Genomic DNA, 23,833 nt, shown 5'->3' on the forward strand with positions numbered 1-23,833 from the left:
ATTATATAAAATTATTTTTGTATTACTTTTCTTTCTATTACTTACGCAGTCGCAACAAAACCTAAATCACGAAATGCTAAAAAATATCTCTGTAAGTTTTAGGAGCGGCAACCGACACGTGGACAAATCACTACCGCAAGGCCCACACACGATGCGCCTCTAGTAGGACCTATGAAGATACGACATGTGTCCAATGCCTCTCTACCAAATCACCGCAACGAGACGAGACAAGAGCAGTGCACAAAGCACAACTGTTTTCGGTGCCGATTTATCGGCAACCACCACACTCCGACACCTCTTCTTCTTCTTTAAATCTCTCTCTCTCTCTCTCTCTCTCTCTCTCACGCTCCGAAATCCGACGAGAATTTCTGAAATAGAGCCTGCAAGCACAAAAGAAACCCTAATCTTCGAGACCCCGAGGGGCTTTTATTTTTTTAATTAATTTAGCGATATGCTGTTTTGGGTTAGAATAATATACTGAGAGACATAGAGAGGAAGGAGGAAGTATTTGGGTGAAGAAAGGAGGAGACATGTATCGAGAGAGAGGGCTGGGCAGCTCCAGGTCCGAGGTGGGACCCGCCGCCGATCGGAAGCACCGGATCAACGAGGCACTGGACAAGCAGCTTGAGCGTTCCTCGCCATCCACTTCCCGCCCTATTGTCAATGGCAAGGATAAGTCCGTCTTCATGTCTAAGCCTCCACCCGATCAGAGAGACACTCTCGCCAAGACCAACTTCTCCGATGGTCTGTGTCTCTCAATATTTTGAATCTTTGTTTTGCGTACTTGTCTATGGACATATCTTTGTATTGTAATATGGGTAGGTGCCTAGGTGGGACGGGTCTTAATATCGAAAATACTTTGGTAATCTTTGTTTTTGTCTTGTAATTGAAAAGATTAAGTTTTGGATTCAAGGAACGAAAAAAAATCTACAAGCTTAATGGCTGTTGGATTGAATTGATGTTATACTATAACCTATGTTAGCTCTTATATTATAAGAAGAAAAGAGTATTCTTTTAGTTAGTGGCTACTCATCCTCAGGGTGATGAAAAGGAGGTCTATTGTCCTTAAAGCCGAGCGCTCAATTTCTCAGTAAATTATTTTTTGGGTCATGAAGACAGTATCTATTACATATTCATTTGGATCCTTGTTACTGATGGTTTCTATGAGATTTTTACATGTTTACATTCGTTTATTAAGATTTCTTGGTGGTTTTTCTTTCATCTTTATCAAGCGATCAAAAAAGGAAATCTACATTTCTATCAAACTGCAATTTTAATTTTAATATGATGTTCTGGGGCCTCATACCTATGAAGATCACTTCTTGGGTAACTGAAGTTCAGAATATAGGCATTGGGATGGAAAGGTTACATCCTTGCATTTCCATGTTTTTGTTACTAGGACAAACATGGGGCAAAGATACGATTACATTGGCATTACTTCTTTTAAAGTTCTTTAAGAATGGGACCAAGATTGGAGAGGATGTATTGATAAATTAAGCAAGTGTTTTGATGTAAGATACCAGTATTGGCCTAAGTGCATTTGTGTGCTGTTGGTGCCGTAAGCTGTGGTGATGGACAATATGATCTTAGAATGTATAGAATGACAGAATAATATAAGTGGTCAAGCCAATTTAGTTGTGGTTAGGGGTTTTTTTCTTGGCTTGGGATTAAGGATCAGTTGAGTCCAGTTTTATAGTGAAGTTGCAGTGGAACTCCATATATATACCTCAAGAAGATACTTATAAAATATATATATATATATACCTCAAGAAGTTCCTAAATTTTATTCACTTTTTCAATTTTTACTTAAGTCTCTCTCTGTCTCCGTCTCTGTCTCCCTCCCTCCCTCTCTCTCTCTCTTGTTGTGAAAAACGATGACAATAAAGTGAAAAATAATATGGAACGAGAAAACAATCACACACGACACAAGATTTACGTGGTTCGGCAAATTGTTTACGTCCACTAGAGCTGCAGAGGATTTTATTATTGAGGAATCACACACTACAAAGATGGGGCGATCACTGTAAATCCACAATGTTCTGCCTTACTGTCATATGATTTAATAATCATATATATAGTCAAACGGCGGAAAAAACCCTAGATCTGTATAAAATACATGTTCGCTCGAGCGGCGTGTCAAGCGAACTTCCTTCCAGCATCTGCTCGAGCTCACTGTCGAGCTGACATCGAGCGTTCAACTTTGCCTGATTTCGCTCGAGCGGCCAATGCCTCCGCTCGAGCCGTGTGGACTAGACTCCACAATACTCAACAATTTTTCCACTTGGAGACTGGTACACTCGCTGTATCGCCATTTTCCTTAAACATGATATTCTCCACCTCTGCAACTCACTGCCGTTGTCTTCATGCTAGAAGACCAACTGAAGTTACGCACAACTTCAATTTCTCAAGTGTAACACTCTTCGTCAACATGTTAGCAGGGTTCTTGCTTTCACAAATCTTCTCAAGTAACAACTGTTCGTCATCTAACAATGATCGTATGAAGTGATACCTGATTTGAATGTGCTTGGTCCTGGAATGAAATGCTGGATTCTTGGTAAGGAATATGACACTCTGACTATCACTGTAGAGAGTGTCTTTCTGATTCTTTTTACCCAATTCCTCCAAGAAGTCCTGTAGCCATAGCATCTTCTTTGCAGCCTTTGATACTGCAATATACTCAGCTTCTGTAGTAGACAAAGAAACCGTTTTCTGGAGATCAGAACCCCATGACACTGCAATACTACTAAGTGTATAAATAAAGCCCGTGGTACTCTTTCTGCTATCAATATCTCCAGCTAAATCAACATAGCCCTGCACCTCCAAACTCTCTCCAGAGAAACACAAATAGGTTTCTGAGGAGCCTTTTAGGTACCTCAAAATCCATTTCATTGCTTCCCAATGTTGTTTTCCTGGGTTAATCATATATCTACTCACAACTCCCACTGCATGGGCAATATCCGGTCTTGTGCAAACCATATCATACATAAGTGAACCAATGGTTGAGGCATAAGGAACCTTACTCATGTAATCTTGTTCCTCCTCTGACTCTGGTGACTGATTCTTGCTGAGTCTGAAGTGACTACCCAAGGGTGTGATAACTGGTTTGGCCTTGTCCATATTGAACCTGCTGAGTACCTTTTTCACATACTCAGCCTTTGAGAGTTTTAACGTACTTCTGACTCTATCTCTGACAATTCTCATGCAAAGGATTTGCTTTACAGTTCCCAAATCCTTCATTGCAAAGTGCTCTGACATCTGCTTCTTCAGATTATTAATCTCATCAATACTAGCCCCTGCAATAAGCATGTCATCCACATACAACAACAGAATAATGTAAGAATTTTCAAAGTGCCTGACATAGCAATAATGATCTGCCTGACATCTGATATACTCTGCACTATGCATGAAATTATCAAATTTCTTGTACCACTGTCTAGGAAATTGCTTCAGGCCATACAAACTCTTCTTCAATCTACAAACTGAACCTTCATTTCCCTGTACCACAAACCCCTCAGGCTGGTGCATGCAGATGTCTTCTTCAAGGTTTCCATGGAGAAAAGTTGTCTTCACATCTAACTGCTCAACAAATAAATTTTCAGTGGCAACCATAGCCAGTACCATCCTGATGGTTGTGATCTTCACCACAGGAGAAAAGATCTCAGAGCAATCAATACCCTGCTTCTGCTGAAAGCCTTTTACAAGTAGTCTGGCCTTGTACCTCTTACTGCCATCATGCTCAGTTTTCACCCGGTACACCCACTTGTTGTGTAATGCCTTCTTCTTTGATGGAAGTTCTGTCAACTCCCATATCTGATTCCCTAATAGGGAATCCATCTCATCTTTCATGACCAGCTTCCACTTGCTAGAATTTTCATCTTACAAGGTTTCTTCATAACTTTGCGATTCTCCACCATCTGTCAACAGAATGTAATTCAAAGTAGGTGAGAAACGCTGTAGAGGACGTATAGTCCTAACTGACTTGCGAACTGTAGCTGTAGGAGTGGACGGCTCTGAAACTGACTGCGGAATAATAGGAATGGGTGCACTGGACCCACTCTCCCCATCACTCACATCTCTACACTGCATTGTGACCTCTAGTAGGTCATCCAATTTTACAAATTCGGACTTTGAGGAGCTACTATAGAAGTTGTACTAGACTTATCCTTGTACATAATTTTCTCATTGAAAATCACATTCCTGTTTTTTATGATCTTTCGACCCAAATCATTTCAGAAACGATAGCCAAATGCCTCATCTCCATAGCCAATGAAATAACATTTCTTTGACTTAGTCTCAAGTTTACTACGAGCATCAAAATCAATAAGCACATAAGAAAGACAGCCAAAAGTTTTAAGGTGAGAAAATTTGACCTCTTTTCTGCCCCAAACCTCCTCAAGCAATCCACAATCCAGTGGAACTGATGGCCTTCTGTTTATCAAGTAAACGGTAATGCTGACTGCATCTGCCCAGAAAGTGGGTGGTAGTCCAGCGTGTAACCTCATGCTTCTAACACGCTCATTAATGGTTCTATTCATACGCTCAGCAACTCCATTTTTTGTGGTGTTCCAGGAATGGTCTTTTCCATTTTGATGCCCAGAGCTGTACAATACTCCTTGAACCCACCATCAACATACTCACCACCATTGTCAGACCTCAAACATTTCAGTTTCAAGTTTGTCTCTGTCTCAACTATGACTTTCCAAATTTTGAACACATTAAATACATCAGATTTATGCTTCAAAAAATAAACTCATATCTTCATACTATGGTCATCAATGAACGTGACATAGTAACGAGAACCTCCAAGAGATGCCACTGGGGAAAGACCACACACATCTGTGTGCACTAGATCCAGTCTTCCTGTCTTAGGCGTTCTGCCATTTTTCGAGAAGCTGACATTCTTTTGTTTCCCCATAACACAACTCTCACACATACTGAGATCAACTGATTTTAGTTCTGGTAGCTTACCTCTAGACGGAAGTTCTTTCATACCCTTCTGACTCATATGGCCAAGCCTGCAATGCCACAAATCTGCTGTGCTCTCTGCAACGGTAGTAGAAATAGTGTCAATCAAACTAGTAGTCATATATAGTGTATCAGTTTTTTTACCCCGAGCTAGCACCAATGTCCATTTTGTGACCTTCCAGGTGCTATATGAGAACACCACTGAATGACCACATTCATCGAGCTGTCCAACAGAAATGAGGTTCTTCTTCAACTCAGGAATGTGTGTGACCTTTTGCAAGGTCTATTTGTTCTTGCCAGGGAGTGCAATATCAATGTCTCCCATTCCCACTACGCTCAAAGCCTCTCCATCAGTCAAATACACCTTTCCAAAATCACCTGCAACATAGTTCCGCATTAGCTCTCGGTGGGAAGATGTATGGAAGGAAGCCCATGAATCCAGTATCCAGTCATCAATTGGACTATGAACTGCAAGCAATAGTGCATCTTGTACTTCTTCAATTACCACATTAGCACTATCATTCTCGGTCTTCTTAGGGTTTTTGCAATTCTTTTTTATGTGGCCAGCTTTGCCACAATTCTAGCAAGTTGCCTGTTGACCAGGCCTCGACTTGCTCTTGCCTGTACTTTGATTTTGATCTTCCTCTGTTTGAGTTTCTGTCTTGTTATCTCCTTCGAGAATCAAAATTTAGAGCTGAACTCAAATCCGATGTCTCACTTGAATCTTTCCTGCGCACCTCCTCAGCCAAAATCAAATCACGAATATCATCATATTCAATTTAGATTTACTAGCAGAATTATTGACAGTCATTCTCATGGCTTCCCAACTATTTGGCAGTGAAGTCAATAGTATCAGTGCACGTATCTCATCATCAAATTCAATTTCAACAGACGACAATTGATTTGTGATAGTATTAAAATCATTCAGATGTTGTGCAACAGACATACCATCTGCCATCTTCAAATTGAATAACTTTTTCATCAAATGTACCTTGTTATTCGCTGACGGCTTTCGGTTGCTTTCCCAATAGTGGAAGATAAAGTTTCTTCCCATAGAGATAGTTTTCTATTTGCATCCTCCAGTATCCAAAATCTGTGCCATCAAACTTCTCGATCCCCGATGCCTTCACTTCATCTCCAGCCATCGTTTTTCCTCAGACCCGAACCTTGGCTCTTGATACTAATTGTTGTGAAAAACAATGACAATAAAGTGAAAAATAATATGGAACGAGAAAACAATCACACACGACACAAGATTTACGTGATTCGGCAAATTGCCTACGTCCACAGGAGATGCAGAGGATTTTATTATTGAGTAATCACACTACAAAGATGGGGCGATCACTGTACGTCCACAGTGTTCTACCGTACGGCCATAAGATTTAATAGTCATATATATAGTCAAACGGCGGGAAAAACCCTAGATCTGTATAAAATACATGTTCGCTCGAGCAACGTGTCAAGCGAACTTTCTTCCCGCATCCGCTCGAGCTCACTATCGAGCTGACATCAAGCGTTTAACTCTACTTGACTTCGCTCGAGCGGCCAATGCCTCCACTCGAGCCGTGTGGATCAAACTCCACAATACTCAACACCTCTCCCTCACACACGCACAGAAGAAAAAATATCACTTTAATATGATGGATCTTAACCATTTTATGTGTAGTTTAAAGGGGACAAAGGTATTTGGTAAACATTCTTCATTTTATGTTGGTGTTATGAGATAAGATTTCATTGAATGAAATATGCTAGATTGTAGCTAAACCATGTATAAAAGAGCCTTGTTAAATTTGGTGGTTATATTCAAGTAGAAGGTAGTGAGTCCAGCTCGGGTCCAGTAGCAGCTGGAGCCATTGGGTTTTTGCCACATGTCTCGTATATCTAGTTATGGACACGTGGCAATAATTTAATGGTTCTAGTTACAACTGGAACTGCACCCAGGCTGGTCAACTGAGATAATAATACTTCTCAAAATGGCTTAGAGGGTTTATAGTATTCTATAGCTTCTAATATTGTGTATTTGAGTATAGGATACCGATCCAAAAAAAAAATATTGTGTATTTGAATAGGGTAATTATACCCTTATACCTCATTTACTACTACTTTACTACTCAGCTATTGTTTTTTTCCTTTTGCTCTTTGAATCTAGATTAAAAATCCCAGAACATAACCTTCTTGCATAATCTAGAAGAAAATAAATTCAATTAACCAATATAATCATGTAATTTAATTAAAAATAAATTCAATTTTATAAAAGTATCTTCTATTTTAATATAAAATTATAAAAAAATTGTAAGTTTGATATTCTCCTTATAATTTACAATATGTATATCACACAAGTGCTACGAAAAGGGGCATATTTCTTTCTGACAATGTATTTGAATTCAAAGAGCAAAAGAAGGTCGATTTTTATAAAATTGAATTTATTTTTAATTAAATTACATGATTATGTTGGTTTAGTGAATTTATTTTCTTCTAGATTATGCTAGAAGGTCATGTTCTGGAATTTTTAATCCAAATTTAAAGGAAAAAAAAAAAAAAAACTGAATAGTAAAGCAGTAGTAAAGGCGATGTAAGGATATCATTACCCATTTATAGGATTGTTTCTTTATCATGTCAAACCCGTAAACTCTGCCTCAGTTATATGAATGATTGTTGCTTACACATTATGTCACTGTCGCTTCCCATCCTTGTTTTAAGTGCAACTTATGTATTTATTTATTTTTTGGAGTTGTCATCTTGGAAATTAATTCAGTGTCCTTTCAGCAACATTATTCTTGTGATTTATGTAATTCATGCTGCACTATTTTGGATTAGATTTTTGCAACTATGATTGGTTTTTGCACAATTTGCTCTGCATTCTATTAAGTCTGGTAGTTCGTGAAAGAAATCACCATCTTGTTGTTTGTGTATATGCATATGTATAGACATTCATACTCGGTTACACTGTATACTGTGTTTCTATTGGTTTTGTAAGCTTTTTTCATTACAAACTCATGATTTTAGGCTACCATTCTCGTCAATATTTGCTGATTTACATCTTATTTACATTTGTAGAGGAATCTGAAACAGACAGTGAAGAATCAGAAGTCAGTGGTTCTGATGGTGATGACACATCTTGGATGTCATGGTTTTGCAATCTCCGAGGAAATGAATTTTTTTGTGAAGTAGATGATGATTATGTACAAGATGACTTTAACCTTTGTGGGTTAAGCAGTCAAGTTCCTTATTACGATTATGCACTTGATTTGATTTTGGATGTTGAATCTTCCCATGGTAAGCCTATATTCTTGCTTTTAGAATTTGTTGTTCATGAGTGATATCTTGGAATAATGATGATCTCGTCATGTTGAAATTATGCACTTTAATGCTTGTACTTTGTTGGAAGCAGTTTTCGTGTTTACAAAAGAAATTAAAAGAAGAGCAGTCACAAAACAATACTATCATGAAATTTGCTCTTTTTTCGTGACTGCTCTTCCTGTATAATTATTATATTATTTTTTATAAGTAAGAAGATATTTTATTGATATAAAGATAATTAATTTTCTCTTTCTCCTTTTTTCCTGTCTTTTTATTCCCTGATAGTTAAAATTATATGGTGACATGTGCATAGCCAGAGTCATTCATTCAGTTCCCAATTTTGAATAATTGCTCTCACTTGGTTGGAATCTACAGGTGATATGTTTACAGAGGAACAGAATGAGTTGGTTGAATCGGCAGCTGAGATGCTCTATGGTATGATTCATGCCAGATATATATTGACAAGCAAAGGAATGGCTGCTATGGTGAGATTTAGTTCTTGGTATTCTATTTGACATTTCATGCATCCATGTCTGTAAAATTTGGGCTCTGGCTAGAATCACACTTTTGGAACTTTTTGCAGTTAGAAAAGTACAAGAACTTTGACTTTGGGAGATGCCCAAGAGTTTACTGCTGTGGACAACCCTGCCTTCCAGTCGGCCAATCAGACATTCCTCGGTCAAGCACGGTAAAGATATACTGCCCCAGATGTGAAGATATCTACTACCCTAGATCCAAGTATCAAGGTAGTATCCTTTATACAGTTGAATCTATACTTTCCACTGCTTACTGCATATATCCAGGTGGTTTCAACATATGCTTTTTTCCACCCCTTTCTACTCTTTTTTTTTGTCCGGCACTTTGCACTTATGTGCTGTCTATTGGTCGCACTAGAATGAGCCTTGTGCTGTTATTTCTTTTAATCACCTAGTGTTGTTATTTTTTTATTTATTATAATTATTGTTTAAAAAAACCAGCAATAACACTATTGTGGAGGTCCAATTCGTTTTTGGTGACCCAATATCGTCCCGGGGGATTTGCAATATTTCCTAAGTTTCTTTAACTCTTTCTAGACATTGATGGAGCCTATTTCGGAACCACATTTCCTCACCTCTTCTTGATGACATATGGGCACCTCAAGCCTCAAAAGCCGTCACAAAGCTATGTTCCAAGAGTCTTTGGGTTTAAACTTCACAAGCCATGATGCTGGAATTCCAAGCTTCCGTTGGGGTGAGAAGTGGTATTGCTCAGCTTCTGTATCTCCATGCAGAAGCGGTGGACTTCACAGGTCTCCCAAATTGATCACGACTGAAGCTTCTTTGTTTTTCTGTGTTTTAGGGAAAACTGTAAAGCTATTGCCAACCATGCAAAGCGAGTATTTTTTTCAATTTAGCTGCTTATCGGTGATCTTCTTCAATACTTTGTACTTTTCGGTAGTGTAGATACTGAAAATGGCTTTGTAGTGGATTATTTCATCTTTGGGTTTTGTACTTCTTTTAGCTTTGCAGTGTGATTGCTGGTAGTTAAAAAACTGTCCACTTATTTCCCTGATCCTCTCCAATGAACAGATTTTTATCAATTCTACATCATTTTTGTTTTTGAAATCAATTAATTTAATCTTTAATCTTTTTCTTTGTTATGATTCTATTACCATGTGAATATGGTATTTTATGTGGGTGATGTAGTTCTCTTTTCTTTGTTTTTAGTGTAGCTGTCCAAACATTCTGCTTGTCAATCTCATGTACAGGAGGGAAAAACAAGGCAGGACAAGAACTAGAATTGTGCTCAAAATACATAAAACTATGTATGTATGCCATTCCCAATTGTTCTCCATATTATAAACTACTAGCTTTACACGAGGAATCTCAGGAGCCATCCTGGTGCCACCAGGTCAAGGATCTATTGGATTTGGCACTGCCACTCTGTATTCCTCGGAAAAAGGGAGGATAAATGTTGGGCTTGCAGAAAAATCATGCAACTGTATCTTGCTGTTTTTATTGTCGAGATTAGATATCTTGATGCATGAAATCATATGAATTTTGGGCCAAAGAGAGATTTCCTATAAATAATGCTACCAGTGTCTTTAGCTCTCTTTCTCTGAGCCTTCTCAACTTCCAACTTGAATCTTGTGGCCAATTATGCAACTTCTCCCATATGATTCCCCCAAATTGAATCTTGGACTCTTCACAAACATGACATATACAATCTCCATAAGTGTTATAAATTATAGTTACAAAGACATCTTATAAAAATAAATTCATAAATTAACGTAATTTGATATTATACGTTATATTTACTTTATAATAAAACTACCTTTATAATATAAATTTACTTTTATATAATATTTTTGTGACTAGGAAGGGCTTTTTCCTTTACTCTTTTTTTTTTTTTTTTTTTTTTGACTTTTTGATTAAGACAATGAATATAAGAGGTTGTAGGACCTTTTCGAAAGGGAAAGGATGCCCTTTGCACCATATTCTTTGTGTCATTTGTTTTCTCCCCTTTGGAGAGTAATTTGGTTCCATTTTTCTTCCCTTTGGAAGGAGATGGCACCATATTCTTGGTGTCATTTTTGTCCCTTTTTGGGACATAAAAAATGTTGCATATCTATTTATTTTATCAGGAAAAAGCTGCCCCTTTTAAGTGCAAATGTCTCTTTCCTCGATCTACGTTTTATTTTACTATTATTTTTTACTTTTTTTAATTTTTTATTACTATTTATTATTATTTAATATTTTATCGATATTTTTTTACAGAATATTTAAAATCATCTCATTACCTCATTACCTACGTAGCTATGAGACTCTCTCTTTCCCCGCTATGGCATTTGGCAAGCCTGGGATTGCCCATGAAAAGCTTCATAGTGTTTTCTCTTTCCCGTTGTTCTAATTTCTTGGTTAAAAAAAAATAGCTGAAACGATTTCTTATCCCACTTACTTTTGATTATAAGCCATGTACTTTTATCCGTACTTGCACAGAAATTCCCTAATTCTCTGCTTGAAATGATGTATCGACCTATCTTTAAATTCATATAAAGAATTGAAAATAATCTCTATTTATTATAGGCTTGTAAGATTCTAATGTCTAGCAACAATAAAATTAAAAAAATACTTTAATTACAAAGTAATTATATAATAGGAATCTCAAAACTTATGTAACCTTGATATAGTTTGTTAGATTGTAAAATTATTTTTATTATAAAGCAAATATGATAGATCACATGAAATCACGTCAGTTTATAAAATTACTTTTGTATAATTCATTTGTAGCTGCACCACTAATAATAAAATTATCATCTTTTAGTCTATAACTACCAAGAAAATGGCATATTTGTCATCGTATTAATATATAGTGCTACACGCACAAATGGGTTATATAGAAATAAATTCACAAAGTGGTATGACTTTATCCAATCTGTTAGATCTACTATATGATAAAAATAACTTTATGAATTTACTTTTATATAATTATTTTGTGATTAAAGTATTTATCATAAATATATAATGCATCCTCTTTACCATTTAGCTTCCCTCTAACATGTGATTGATAGGAAATGTTTATTTTTATATAATCCCTTTATGATTAAAGTATTTATCATAAATATAAAATACATAATCTTTATGTAATTCGCCTTTACCTAACATGTGATGAGAATTATTATAGACACAAAGAGATTATACAAATCAAACTCGCAAACTAATGTGGATTAATTAAATTATAATAAAATTAACTTTATAATTTGATACAATATATCAAATCACATCAATTTATAAATTTACTTTTATATAATTTTTTTTAATTAAAGTATTTTCATTTTTAAGGTATGAGCAGGCCCGGTCCCATAATTTTGGGCCCTCTTTCAGACAGGAAGAATCTGTAACTTGAGCCTATCCCAAGAATGCCTCAAAATGGGCAGTCTTAGATTAATAAATCATATATATATATAAAAGTAGGACAAACTGACAAAGTGTACTTCTGGTCAGAATGTTGGATTTCTGACGAGGGTTTCGGCCTATTGATATGTATGTATGTATGTATATTCATCATCAAATAAATGGAGATGCCCCTTTGTCCCTTTATGTGGCAGTCTGTCCAATTTGAATTTACCCACTTGTTTGAGCCAATCCCTGTCCCTGTCCCTTTCAGCCAAATCTAGAATGCAAAATAACGTTGTGCTTGCCCTGGAATAGGATAAGGATATCATGCTGTGCCTTTCTGCTTTGTTCGATCTGGTCCCATATTGATTCAGTGACTTTTTTTGATAGAATAGTTTAGATTTGCACTAATCCTAAATGCATTGCACTCACCCTACTCTGCCTGTCCATGTAATCTTGAATCTTCATTAGGGTTTCTAACCCACAGAGAGAAAAAGAGAGAGTAAATTTGGTAAAGATCTATAAATAATATTTGTAATTTTAAAGTGTATAAATTTCGCGTACTTTAAAGTGGATAAATATGATACTCATATAAAAAAATTATTGGTTTATTGGTTTAAAGTGGTTAAATACGAGACTACCATATTTTAAAATTATATATAGCATCATTTTATGAAAAAAAAAAAAAATCATTTTCTAGTTATGGACCCAACATTTTTTTTTGGTCGTTTCTAGTCGTTCTTGATCTCCTTCTATAACCCATAATGAAAGAATTACGGAAGAGATAGGAGGAGGATGTGAAAAATGTGGTTGGAATTAGTTTAGAAACCCATAATACATTAGTCTGACCCACCTATACATGTTAAAATCATGATACTCAAGAACCTCAATCATTTTCATGCATCAACGTCACAGGCGATCTCAAAATTGCATTCAATATCTGGGCAAAGTGACATGCATAATTGTTTGTGGAACTATTGTTTGAATATATAGATGTTTAGATTCCTGGAGATGCAAAAAACCAAGTAGAAAGTGGGTATTATTCCAAGGTATCAAACAGCAAGATCCCATTTCTGTCAATGATCTATCGTACGTACACGCATGTATACTATTAATCGTCCATTCCTTATCTTTAGTCGCAATCTAATATATCTTCTATATAAATATAAATATATATATGTGTGTGTGTGTGTTAATGGACAGAACTACTGTCACATGTATAGATCAGTGAGTAATTGTCTTTGTTTTTTATTTTCCGTTTCTTGAAAGCGAAACTAATAGGACAAATTTTGGATAAGGACAAATTTGGATGTAGATATCATGATCAGCCGGCTGACTACCTCATCATATGGCATAAATATTTCAGCTATATGTAAGCTCCAAGTAACAATGATAGAGGAAATATCGGTTACAATTTTCCCATCTTTTTTAAAGTCTTGATCATCAAAATAGATGGATTAATGCCCAATTTGCGCCACCCAAGGTCGACCATCGTGTACCACCTTCACGGTGGCCTAGTTAAGACCACCGCTAGGTGGCTCTTGGGTAATTTGGTCTAAGTTACCTAAAGTTGGCTTGAGTCGGCCTTCTACCACACTTTCTTCCACGAGTGATTTTTTTTAAAGAAATTTATCTTATACGTAATAATAGGTGTCATCGACTGATTGGTGTTAGCATGATGTTTTTAATAGTTTATTTATAATATTTAATTAAGAGAAATGATATTTACAGTAATAGATCGAATAGATAAATACCGCTCACTTTTTTTAAAAAATATGAATAAATATAAAATTCTTATTAAAAAATTAATTTTTTTTAATGACGATACACATTAATTTAAGTACAAGTATGACCTCTTAATTAAAAAAGAAAAACACCAAACAAAGCAATAAGACGTGTGCATGTGAGTTTTGTCCTATGTGACATGTTCTAACATGAAAAGATGACTTGGTAGGATATATCGTTTTGTTTTTCTTTATTATCACAACAAATCATTGGCGCACAATAATTAATAAATTATCCAACTCAATACCTTCATATAATAAATAAAATATTTTCAATAATAAAAAAATTATTATTTAATGATTATATATACGGGATTAATGCATAAACAAATTGTAAAATAATTATGTAAAACTTGCATTTCTATCATTTTTCAGTACTCATTATTAATAATTGTATGTATAGCCTCCAATTTCTCCTTTCAATACTCTCTCTCAAACTTATTGACACTAAAATATGAACCCTAGAACATGCTATGATATCATGTAACATCTCTTCTGCAAATATTTGATTAGGATTTGAACTCAAAACCATTATATTTTAGGAATGGTCAAAAAGTAATTTTTATTAAAAATAATACTAATTTAAATTTTAAATATAAAAAAAATCAGTATTAATACGCAGATTAGTATGTAATTTTACTTGTACATAGTAAAACTCTATCTTTTAACATTGAAAATCATCAATCATTTCCAAATACTTAAACTAATAGGCTGTTTTTTAGTGGAATAAGACATGACACCTTAGTACATTAACCAGACAAGTATTTGAATTATTATTGGGCAGTCTACAATTTTGACTAATTCAATGACCCCTATGTTCATGAGTTCTATCATTAATATACATCTTATCTTAATCATTCATTTTATTGCTCGAATATCATTGTTTATTATAGTCAATATATCCAATCAAGTTGATCATCCAAATACATCAATAAGTGGGTTTGAAGTCGTAAAAATATAATCATTGGCGTGAAATCTTGGAAATTAAGATATGATAAATTAATAATTATATAATAAATAAATAATCAAAATATTTTATTTATATATCAAGCATACCACTGATTTGAATGTCCGTCATGTCATTTAGAGCAAAAATATTTATATTTTTAAGACACAATAACAAAATCTTCGTCAATTTTTCTCGTTTGATTACACAGATGAAATGAGATGAAATAAAAGTAAAAAATTAAATAAAATATTGTTAGAATATAATTTTTTAATCTATTTTTTATTTTAATATTTGAAAAGGTTGAATTATTTATTATATTTTGTGTTACAATTTAAAAATTTTGTAATGATTATATGAGATGAAATGAGATGAGATAGGAGTGTACAAGAACCAAGAGAACGAGCTGGCATCGATGGGAACTGGCCACTAGAGTAAGAAATCAGTGGAGAATCGGTCAGGAGGCGGTGGCAATTTGAAGAAACCGACATGCGCCGGTTTGGTCCCGGTATGAACCTGACCAACTGATCTAATATATATATATAAGTAAAATGATGCTATTTCACTTACTGATCTCATTTGGAATTAGGGTTCGAATAAACCCCTTTCCTCAATCTTCTTCTCCCTCCCAATCTCATTTCTCTCTCGCTTTCTCACTCCTCACTCTCTGAGCTTTCTGTTTCTCATTCCTCTCTCTCTCTCTCTCTCTCTCTCTCTCTCTCATCGCACCACTGATGATGCCAACGAACTGACCAGAAGAAAATCAAGACCAACATTGACTGCTTTCTTCCCCTTCACCGGTAGATTTCAATTGAGATAAACACATTTTCACCTTATCAATGCGGTTTCAGTTTTGGACCAAAACTGCACCATTTTGACAAATTATAGGAGATCAAAACATTTCCACGATGGTTCCTACTCTTGTGAGAACATTATGGCCAATTGTCTCTCCTTCCCACACCACTTCAAGAAAACTTCAAAAATTTTCATCCCAAAATGATTATCATCCTACATTGGAATATTGTCCTCTTTTTCTTCTATTTTTTTTTTAAAACAAAATTAATTTGGATTATAAAGTAAGAGTATATCATTATCCCGCATCTCTTTTCTATTTGTTCTTAACACGCAAAGTCTCGGTGAAATGGTGATAAAAGTATAATTATGATCATATTGATAAGATGTTCTCTTAAGTTACTGAAGTTCTTGAATTTTTAGTCCACCACAACAGATTTCAAGCCAAGACATGTTTCTACCTACACATCAAGCAACTTTTGACGATCATCATCATGTTACTGTATAACTTTTACTATTATTTGTCAGGTGTAATTATCAAATGCACGGCTAAGAAGCCTGTATAAAAAGAATAATGTTAGCATCATCCTTACACCACACCTCACACATAATTTGTTATCTTTTTATTATTTTTCCTTAATAAATATGTGGTATATAGATAATAAGTAAAATAATTTAATTAGTTCAGTAGGAATAAAATAAAAAAAAATTAAAATATATGTAATGTGCGTGGAATGACATTGATGTTGTATAGAATAGTGATTATTCTGCAGGCTAGTTACAACAAATAATTGAAACAGAGAAGATAAGAGATTCGTCTTCAACGCAAAATTTGGATCTAGGTACCCCATATCAAATTAGGTTTGTATAAGATATGTAGCAAAAATCCAAAAACGACCTTACAATTATTTATATATATATATATATATATATATTAAAAAATATAACTAACTTACATATTAGGGGGGTTCGGTCTAGTCCCGTCCCAAGGGGTTTTGTGGACAAACTAGACCTATTCGGTCCAGGATTTTCCCATCCTGGACCGGATTAAATAGCCATAAGGACCGGTCCGTTCGGTCCAACTCTGTTCCAAATGGGTCAATGGCCCAATCTTTATATCCCATATTTTTATGCCCAACAGTGAAAGCCCACTAACAATTTATTTAATTTTAAGCCAAAAATATCAAAAAAGAACTTGAAAGAAAAATAAAAATAATCACAAAAGAAAAATTGTCTATATACAATAAACTTGAATAAAAGATTTTACTACAAACAAACAAAAATTTTCTATATCCTTCCAAACAATTTAAACAAGGTTATCAATCATAGTATTTTATATTTATCATGTAGCAAACTAGCAACTTATTTACTATAACGATTAAATAATTTAATATATATACACATATAGTATAATATATATATGTACATATAGTATACTATGATATATATATATTAGTATAAATGTAATACTATTAGTCTATTAGTATATAGTAATAGTTATTGTTTACTTTAACTAATAATACTCTATTACACTAGTACTAATACTATATTAACTAATAACTATACTAGTAGTTTTACTAAAATACTATATGTTAATGATAAATTAGTGATACTATATTAAATAATAGTAATGCTCTTATTACTAATAATCTATGTAATTATAATAATTAAAACTGACATATTAAGTTAACTATACTAATACTATCATAAATTTATACTATAACTCTTTTAATATGTTAATATATTAATATATACTAGTACTATATATTATAGTTATACATTAAATAATATAATAATACATTGATACTAAATAAATATAATTATAAACTTATAGTAATTTAGTTCTTATGATTAGTATAACTATATAATAGTATTAATATTAGACTATTAGTATAGTTATATATTAATAATATTAGTTATAGTGAATCAGTGATTTAGTATAACTATATATTAGTATTATTATTTTTTTGATACCATATTAGACTCTTAATATTAGTACAAATATTAGTATTAGTTAATAATTATATAAAAATTATATAATTAATTTATACAATTATTTATATAAATAATATATAATAAAATTTATATATTTTTTATTTTTTATTCAGTCCGATCCAGTCTAACTCGGAGGAAAAACTACTAAATCGAAATAATGTTACGTACAGTCATAAAATGTACAAATGTCGCACAATCATTTTGAAAAAAAGTGAGGTCCACGATTAAAAAGTTATTTTTTTTAAAAGACTGTATGATATTTACATAATTATAATTGTAAATATCATTTTTCTATGAAAAAATCTGTCCACTAAATTGAGTAGGCTTTGCCTACTTCTTCCGTTTACTTTTTTTTTTTTTTTTTTTAAGGCTACTTCTTCCATTACATCGTTGAAAAGAAAAAGCTTGAGTGGCGTTTCCGTAAATTCAGTACGGAAGTGTACCCTTTCCCCTCTACTTTATTATTATGTCGATAGACGGAATAGTTAACTGTTAACGGGAGCTTCCGTTTTCGTAACGGCATACCGCAGTAAAGGATCTCAATTGGTAAGTGCCAAGTGGTAACCCGCAAGACGATTCAGTCCGAGTTGAAGGTAACCTGCAATACCTTTAGGATATTTACCCTTTTGAGTCTAACTCTATTTACAAAATTGCCATTCTACTTTCTGAAGATCTATCAATCTTCAACCTTTCCTCGCACAACGCCACCCCTAATTATGATCTGTTATATGTTTAAAGATTGGTCCAATAGTTGGCATCACAAGTTACAAGAAAATAATAAAAATATATTTAATAAGTCATGATCTAGAGTATATAATTAGAGTAATGTTAAATATAATATTAGATTTGAAAAAATATAATATTAGATTATTTCAAATCTTACGTGTTTTATTTAAAAATAATAATGAGATTTATTATTAAAAAATTATTTTTTTAATATAAATTTCGCATTTATTATTATTTTTAAATAGAGTGTAGAATTTACAAATCTTAAACATGCAATGAATAACTAGATGCCTTAAATGTCAAATTGAGTAGTTTAAACTTCAAAGACTTCTATATGGTTGGAGAAGTTTTAGGGCAGGTTTGGAAAGTGGGATGAAATATAAAATTTTTATCTAATCATTACAATATTTTTAAATTTTTATACAAAATATAATAAATAATTCAATTTTTTTTATTCTGTAATAATAATAATAATAATATTAAAAGATAATATTTTAAACATGCATCTAAAACTTAAAATTTTTATCTCATTAAAAATAATAATGAGAAACCCGACAGCCCTTCTAAGACAAACACAGAGTTGATGCACAGCATTTTTATTATATGCAATTGCATCAGAAAAAGCTTGAAACTCAGCATATCGGTAGAGAAAGCAGAGGCATCGCTTCGGATTTGAAACTAACGTACCCAAGCACTTTTCCTTCCTACCATCCACCATTAAAGAACCTTCAAATCCAAAGCCAATTGCAGAACCCAACAAAGCACCATCACCCACTTCAATAATTCCAACCAAACCAAACCCCACACCCTCATCTCACACTCCAAAACCCACCAACATAACCCCACCCAAAGGAGTTTCATTATCAACCCACTTCCAGCAATCCATCAGCTTCACAAACCCTTCATTCCTCGCCCCCACAAGATGCCTTTAATGACCCAAGCACCTTCCGTACTTTCCCACTCTCCTACACTGTCCTCTCTCGACAATTATCACCACATAAATTTAAATGTACAATCTTCATCACCATCTTTTCCATGCTCGAATACTTCATATACGTTTCCTTTTGCCAAACTATCACTGGCCCTCAAGTTTTTCCGCCACTTACGATGTGCTCGTTTGATACGAGCTCGTTTTAGTTTTCTTATTTTCCTTTGCTTGCCTACCCTCTACTTCTTCATCTCCAACCCTCCCCGCTCTTTTACCCTCGATTTCCTTTCTTTGCTAGCTGTCTCCGCTACCCTTTTGATTTCTCTCAATCTCGCACTCCCTCGCCTTCCCTCGATTCGATTGTTCCTTGGTCGGTCGTTCCCAATTACGCTTTTCTCATCTTCCTGTCCCTCAAGGCCATATCAGCCTATTCTTTGGTCAATCGGGTCGAAGCCCAAGACGGTTAAAAGGCCAAATTCGGGATCTTCGGTGAAAGTTTATAGTAATGGGGATGTTTATGAGGGTGAATTCCATAAGGGGAAGTGCTCGGGAAGTGGAGTTTACTACTATCACATGAGTGGCCGGTACGAGGGGGATTGGATTGATGAGAAGTATGATGGGTACGGGGTGGAGACGTGGGTGAAAGGTAGCCGGTACCGTGGGCAGTATAGGCAGGGCTTAAGGCATGGGATTGGGCTGTATAAGTTCTACACCGGCGATGTCTATGCCGGAGAGTGGTCTAAAGGGCAGTGTCATGGGTGTGGAGTTCATACTTGTGTGGATGGGAGCCAGTATATAGGGGAATTCAAGTGGGGTGTTAAACACGGGCTTGGTCGTTACCATTACAGGTAAAATATCGTGACTTTCGTTCCTTTTTTTTAATTTTTTTTATAATTAAGAAAATTTATTCATCCTCTTAATCAGGCATAGCCCAATCAACAGACAAAAAAAAGAAGCATACAAGTCATTAAACTATCCCCTCAAATACAATAGCCTTAGCCTAAAGTGACTTTCGGTCTTTTAGTTAATGTTTTCCCAACGGATTGTATTGGAGATGTATGATTTTTAGCTTATCCAAACTGCAGTGTTTACGAAATTTTAATTTCTTGATAAGCACGCCAGTTTTTCTTTATAGAGAGAGGTGTTAATTTGTGTTTTCTCCTTCAGTTAGGATTGTTAAATTGTAGAATCTCGTATTATGGAGTTAGATTTTGTGCCCTGGCTGATCGATTCATTGAAAGCAGTGTACGAAATATGTGTTTGCATTACATGCCTATATAGGTGGAATTAACATTGGGTAGATGGCCTAGATGATATTCTGCACATTTCCTTCTTTTAAAACTTCCCCGCATCTCCATTAAATTCTCTTATACTTATCAAAAAAAAAAAACTTCCCTAATTGAGAATGTCTTTAATAAAGAACATGGAAAGACTGTTTTGTTCAGGGCTACAGATTTAAGAGGTAGCTAGTTTATTGTAACAACAGATCAGGAATCTAGATCAAATTTTTGCTTTCATTCATGCAATGGATCCTGCACATATTTTGTAGACTTCCCTGTTTATGTAATTTTGAAAATTATCAGATCATCACTTTCGTTATCACCCACATATATGTTAGAACCCCCAATGTAAATGTTCTCTGGTTTTAAGCATTACTACTCTGGACTTTGTGCTCTTCAATTAAGTTTTCGATTACTTGAAATAAAAAAAGCATTCTTACACTTGACATTTGTTAACCGCTATTGCCATTCCCCCCACATATTCGTTGAAGGGAGTACCCATTTTTTCCTTTATGAGTTTTCACTTTTCTTTTCCTGCTTAACATGATTATGGTGATTGTCTGAGGTTTGAACTGGTTGCTGAAGTTTTGATGAGTGTTGTTTTGTTTACTTGATGAAGTATTCATTTTTTTAACATGCTGATTGCTGAGGGAAAATTATTAGTTGTTTTTTTTGTAAGTAGAAAACTATTCGGTTTTCTACACTGTTGTTAGTAGTAACTAATACTTAATCTTAATTAGTTTTTGTAACTACTCAGCAGCCGTTTTTGTTGTCTTAGACTAGTTTGTAATTGACTTTTAACGGCTTCTGAACTGATTGTTTGATACCTTCTACTGTAGAGAAGTGCTTAACATTATGCTATTTTCTACTTGACCTGCCCGTTCTTATCAAACATTTTCTGGGTCACAAACATTGAAGCTCTTTGGGGACCATATTTCAACTGTTGAGTGTTGGCATTTTTTGTTGCTTTTTGTTCATTTTGAAGATGCTGAATCAAAAAGCTTCATAGTTTCTGATACCAGCACCTCTCGCGGAATCCCAGATGGTCAAATTGCAATACGAGCACTTACATCTCATCATGGTGCAACATAAATGGATGGCCAAATGCAAATTATAATATGTATGATTGAGCATCTTGCTAATATGCTTTGTATGATAATGTAGGAATGGAGACACATATGCAGGGGAATATTTTGCTGACAAAATGCATGGTTTTGGAGTCTATCAGTTTGGAAATGGACATCGGTTTGAGGGAGCCTGGCATGAGGGAAGAAGGCAAGGACTTGGTTTATATACCTTCAGGACTGGGGAGACAAAATCTGGTCAGTGGAAAAATGGGCTTCTTGACATTCCATGCATGCAAGTTTCCCATTCTGAATCTTCCTATGCTGTCAACTATACCAAAGTTCTTAATGCAGTCCAGGTATCTGTGGTTTTTTTCTTGCGGTGAAAGGATATTCCTAAGCCATGAAAACTAGAATAATTGTTGTCACTGTTTGCACTCACCTCCACTGCTCTAGTTTTAGGAGTGGATTCCCCCAAAACATGAACAGATGTTCTCTCTCTCTCTCTCTCTCTCTCTCTCTCTCTCTCTCTCTCTCTCTCTCTCTCTCTCTCTCTCTCTCTCTCTCTCTCTCTCTGTGCCAATGCCTCCAACCAGTGTTGCCATGTGGAAAATTGCCAGAATAATGCGCCTGACCCTAAGCCCACTCATTTTTCAATTCCTGGTCACTAGTGGTAAATGGTTTTAATGATGCGGACAATGGTATGCTACTTTGAAATCATTATCTTTTTTTTTGGGCGATTAATAAGAAACTCACACATCCCAACTTGAACCATGAGCAAACCCTTTAACCCATTTTTACGAGGGGATAGAACACCATCTAGACCAAAGGCCATTGGAATTGTTAGATTGTTAATCAGGATATACTCTGTTGTGTATAGAAATCACCAAAATTGAATGCCAACCATAAAATTCATGTGGATGTTCTGTCAGTGTCCAATCTTGATGAACTTTGAGAATTTTAGCTTTATGTCTATTTTAACTCCAAATATGCTCCAAATGGGTGGGAAGGATTTGTACACTTGTTCGGTGAAAGGGAAATTCTCCCATTTTATTTTATTATATATGTTGCTCTACTATCACAATCTCAATTGTGTCCATGTTAATTTTAGATGCAGAATATATCTAGAGGCTAAGCTGAGATTAACATGCTGGCCGAGGTTAGAAGTTTTGGCCTCTACCCACTAGCTAACTGACTAGAAAGAATACAGTTGTGTTATTTGTCTGGTAAATGTGTATTGGGCAGTCGAGAAAGGCAGGACATATCCCTGGATTGTGGTGTTAGGTCTTTTCTGAACGACATTGAGATGATGATATTTGTCTAGATTATGCATGGTTTGTTTTACAATGAGCTAAAAATGGCTGACCTGACCTCCCATTAATCGTGGAGACGAGCCTATTAAACTTAGACAACCTTAATTATTAAAGTGTTATCAACTACTAATGGAGGTGTGTCATGAACAGGAAGCACAGCGAGCTGCTGAAAAATCATTGGATGTAGGAAAGGTGGATGAAAGAGTGAGCAAAGCTGTAGCAGCAGCTAATAAAGCGGCAAATGCAGCAAGAGTTGCTGCTGTAAAGGCCGTCCAAAACAAAGTGCATGTCAATAACGACATTGATGAGAGACCAATTGCTCCTGTCTGATTCTAAGTGACCTTTCCATGCTTCCACTACAAAATGCTTAACCCTGCATTAGCTTTTACAGCAGAGAAAGCAAGAGAAAAATACAGCAAAAAAGTTTACAACTGCATCTGTATTTGTTGCTCTCTTTATTTTGACGGTAATCCTTTTCAGAGCTGCATACGCCAGGTACCTGCTTGGAACCCCATTCAGTCACTGGAGTTGAATGGCTGATTGAGGAGCAAACGGGCCAAGCCATTTTTCTGGCTTCAGTAACAGCGTACATAAGACATTTTTAAGTTTACAAGTTAAGAGTAAAAACGGGTACTAGGTTGCCTGTGTATATATAGTATTAAGGTTTATCTCAGCAGCGCACTCGAGAGAATGGAAATTATTATACGCCATGTCTCTCATCCCACTTCTATAACATCGTTATGATGTGGTTGTAATTTTTACTTTTCAAGAAAACAAATAGCAATTAATGGGCAACACCATATTAGAATGTTAATGGGATATGACTATAACATATAGTACAATTTCCGAGAATATAGGGATTAAA

General features: G+C 34.9%; 2 protein-coding genes across 4 annotated transcripts; both read left to right on the forward strand.

Moving 5' to 3' along the window:
- The first annotated feature begins 214 nt into the window (after positions 1-214).
- LOC122290016 (casein kinase II subunit beta-2) lies at positions 215-9,814 on the forward strand. Of its 3 annotated transcripts, none has more exons than XM_043097525.1 (5): positions 215-744; positions 8,023-8,241; positions 8,641-8,750; positions 8,849-9,011; positions 9,243-9,343. In XM_043097525.1, the coding sequence occupies exons 1-5, from the start codon at positions 531-533 to the stop codon at positions 9,326-9,328; spliced, it is 792 nt and encodes a 263-aa protein (XP_042953459.1). In that variant the 5' UTR covers positions 215-530; the 3' UTR covers positions 9,329-9,343. The 3 variants fall into 3 exon arrangements, with proteins under 3 accessions (XP_042953459.1, XP_042953457.1, XP_042953458.1); XM_043097523.1 differs by having other exon boundaries at positions 216-744; positions 8,849-9,014; positions 9,339-9,814; XM_043097524.1 differs by having other exon boundaries at positions 216-744; positions 9,339-9,814.
- A 9,117-nt stretch (positions 9,815-18,931) lies between these two features.
- Positions 18,932-23,782, forward strand: LOC122289669 (phosphatidylinositol 4-phosphate 5-kinase 5-like). Its single transcript, XM_043096866.1, has 3 exons — positions 18,932-20,159; positions 21,756-22,014; positions 23,119-23,782. The coding sequence occupies exons 1-3, from the start codon at positions 19,306-19,308 to the stop codon at positions 23,296-23,298; spliced, it is 1,293 nt and encodes a 430-aa protein (XP_042952800.1). The 5' UTR covers positions 18,932-19,305; the 3' UTR covers positions 23,299-23,782.
- The last annotated feature ends 51 nt before the right edge of the window (positions 23,783-23,833 follow it).

Source organism: Carya illinoinensis, chromosome 12, assembly GCF_018687715.1.
Source record: "Carya illinoinensis cultivar Pawnee chromosome 12, C.illinoinensisPawnee_v1, whole genome shotgun sequence".
Taxonomy (NCBI): domain Eukaryota; kingdom Viridiplantae; phylum Streptophyta; class Magnoliopsida; order Fagales; family Juglandaceae; genus Carya; species Carya illinoinensis.

What these genes read in the sequence shown, in the direction of transcription:
- LOC122290016 (XM_043097523.1), top strand. Translation starts at nt 531, where the DNA reads ATGTATCGAGAGAGAGGGCTGGGCAGCTCCAGGTCCGAGGTGGGACCC. An exon ending in GGATGTTGAATCTTCCCATG is followed by an intron (nt 8,242 to 8,640) that starts GTAAGCCTATAT and finishes TGGAATCTACAG; the next exon opens with GTGATATGTTTACAGAGGAA. An exon ending in GCAAAGGAATGGCTGCTATG is followed by an intron (nt 8,751 to 8,848) that starts GTGAGATTTAGT and finishes AACTTTTTGCAG; the next exon opens with TTAGAAAAGTACAAGAACTT.
- LOC122289669 (XM_043096866.1), top strand. Translation starts at nt 19,306, where the DNA reads ATGCCTTTAATGACCCAAGCACCTTCCGTACTTTCCCACTCTCCTACA. An exon ending in CTTGGTCGTTACCATTACAG is followed by an intron (nt 20,160 to 21,755) that starts GTAAAATATCGT and finishes ATGATAATGTAG; the next exon opens with GAATGGAGACACATATGCAG. An exon ending in AAGTTCTTAATGCAGTCCAG is followed by an intron (nt 22,015 to 23,118) that starts GTATCTGTGGTT and finishes TGTCATGAACAG; the next exon opens with GAAGCACAGCGAGCTGCTGA.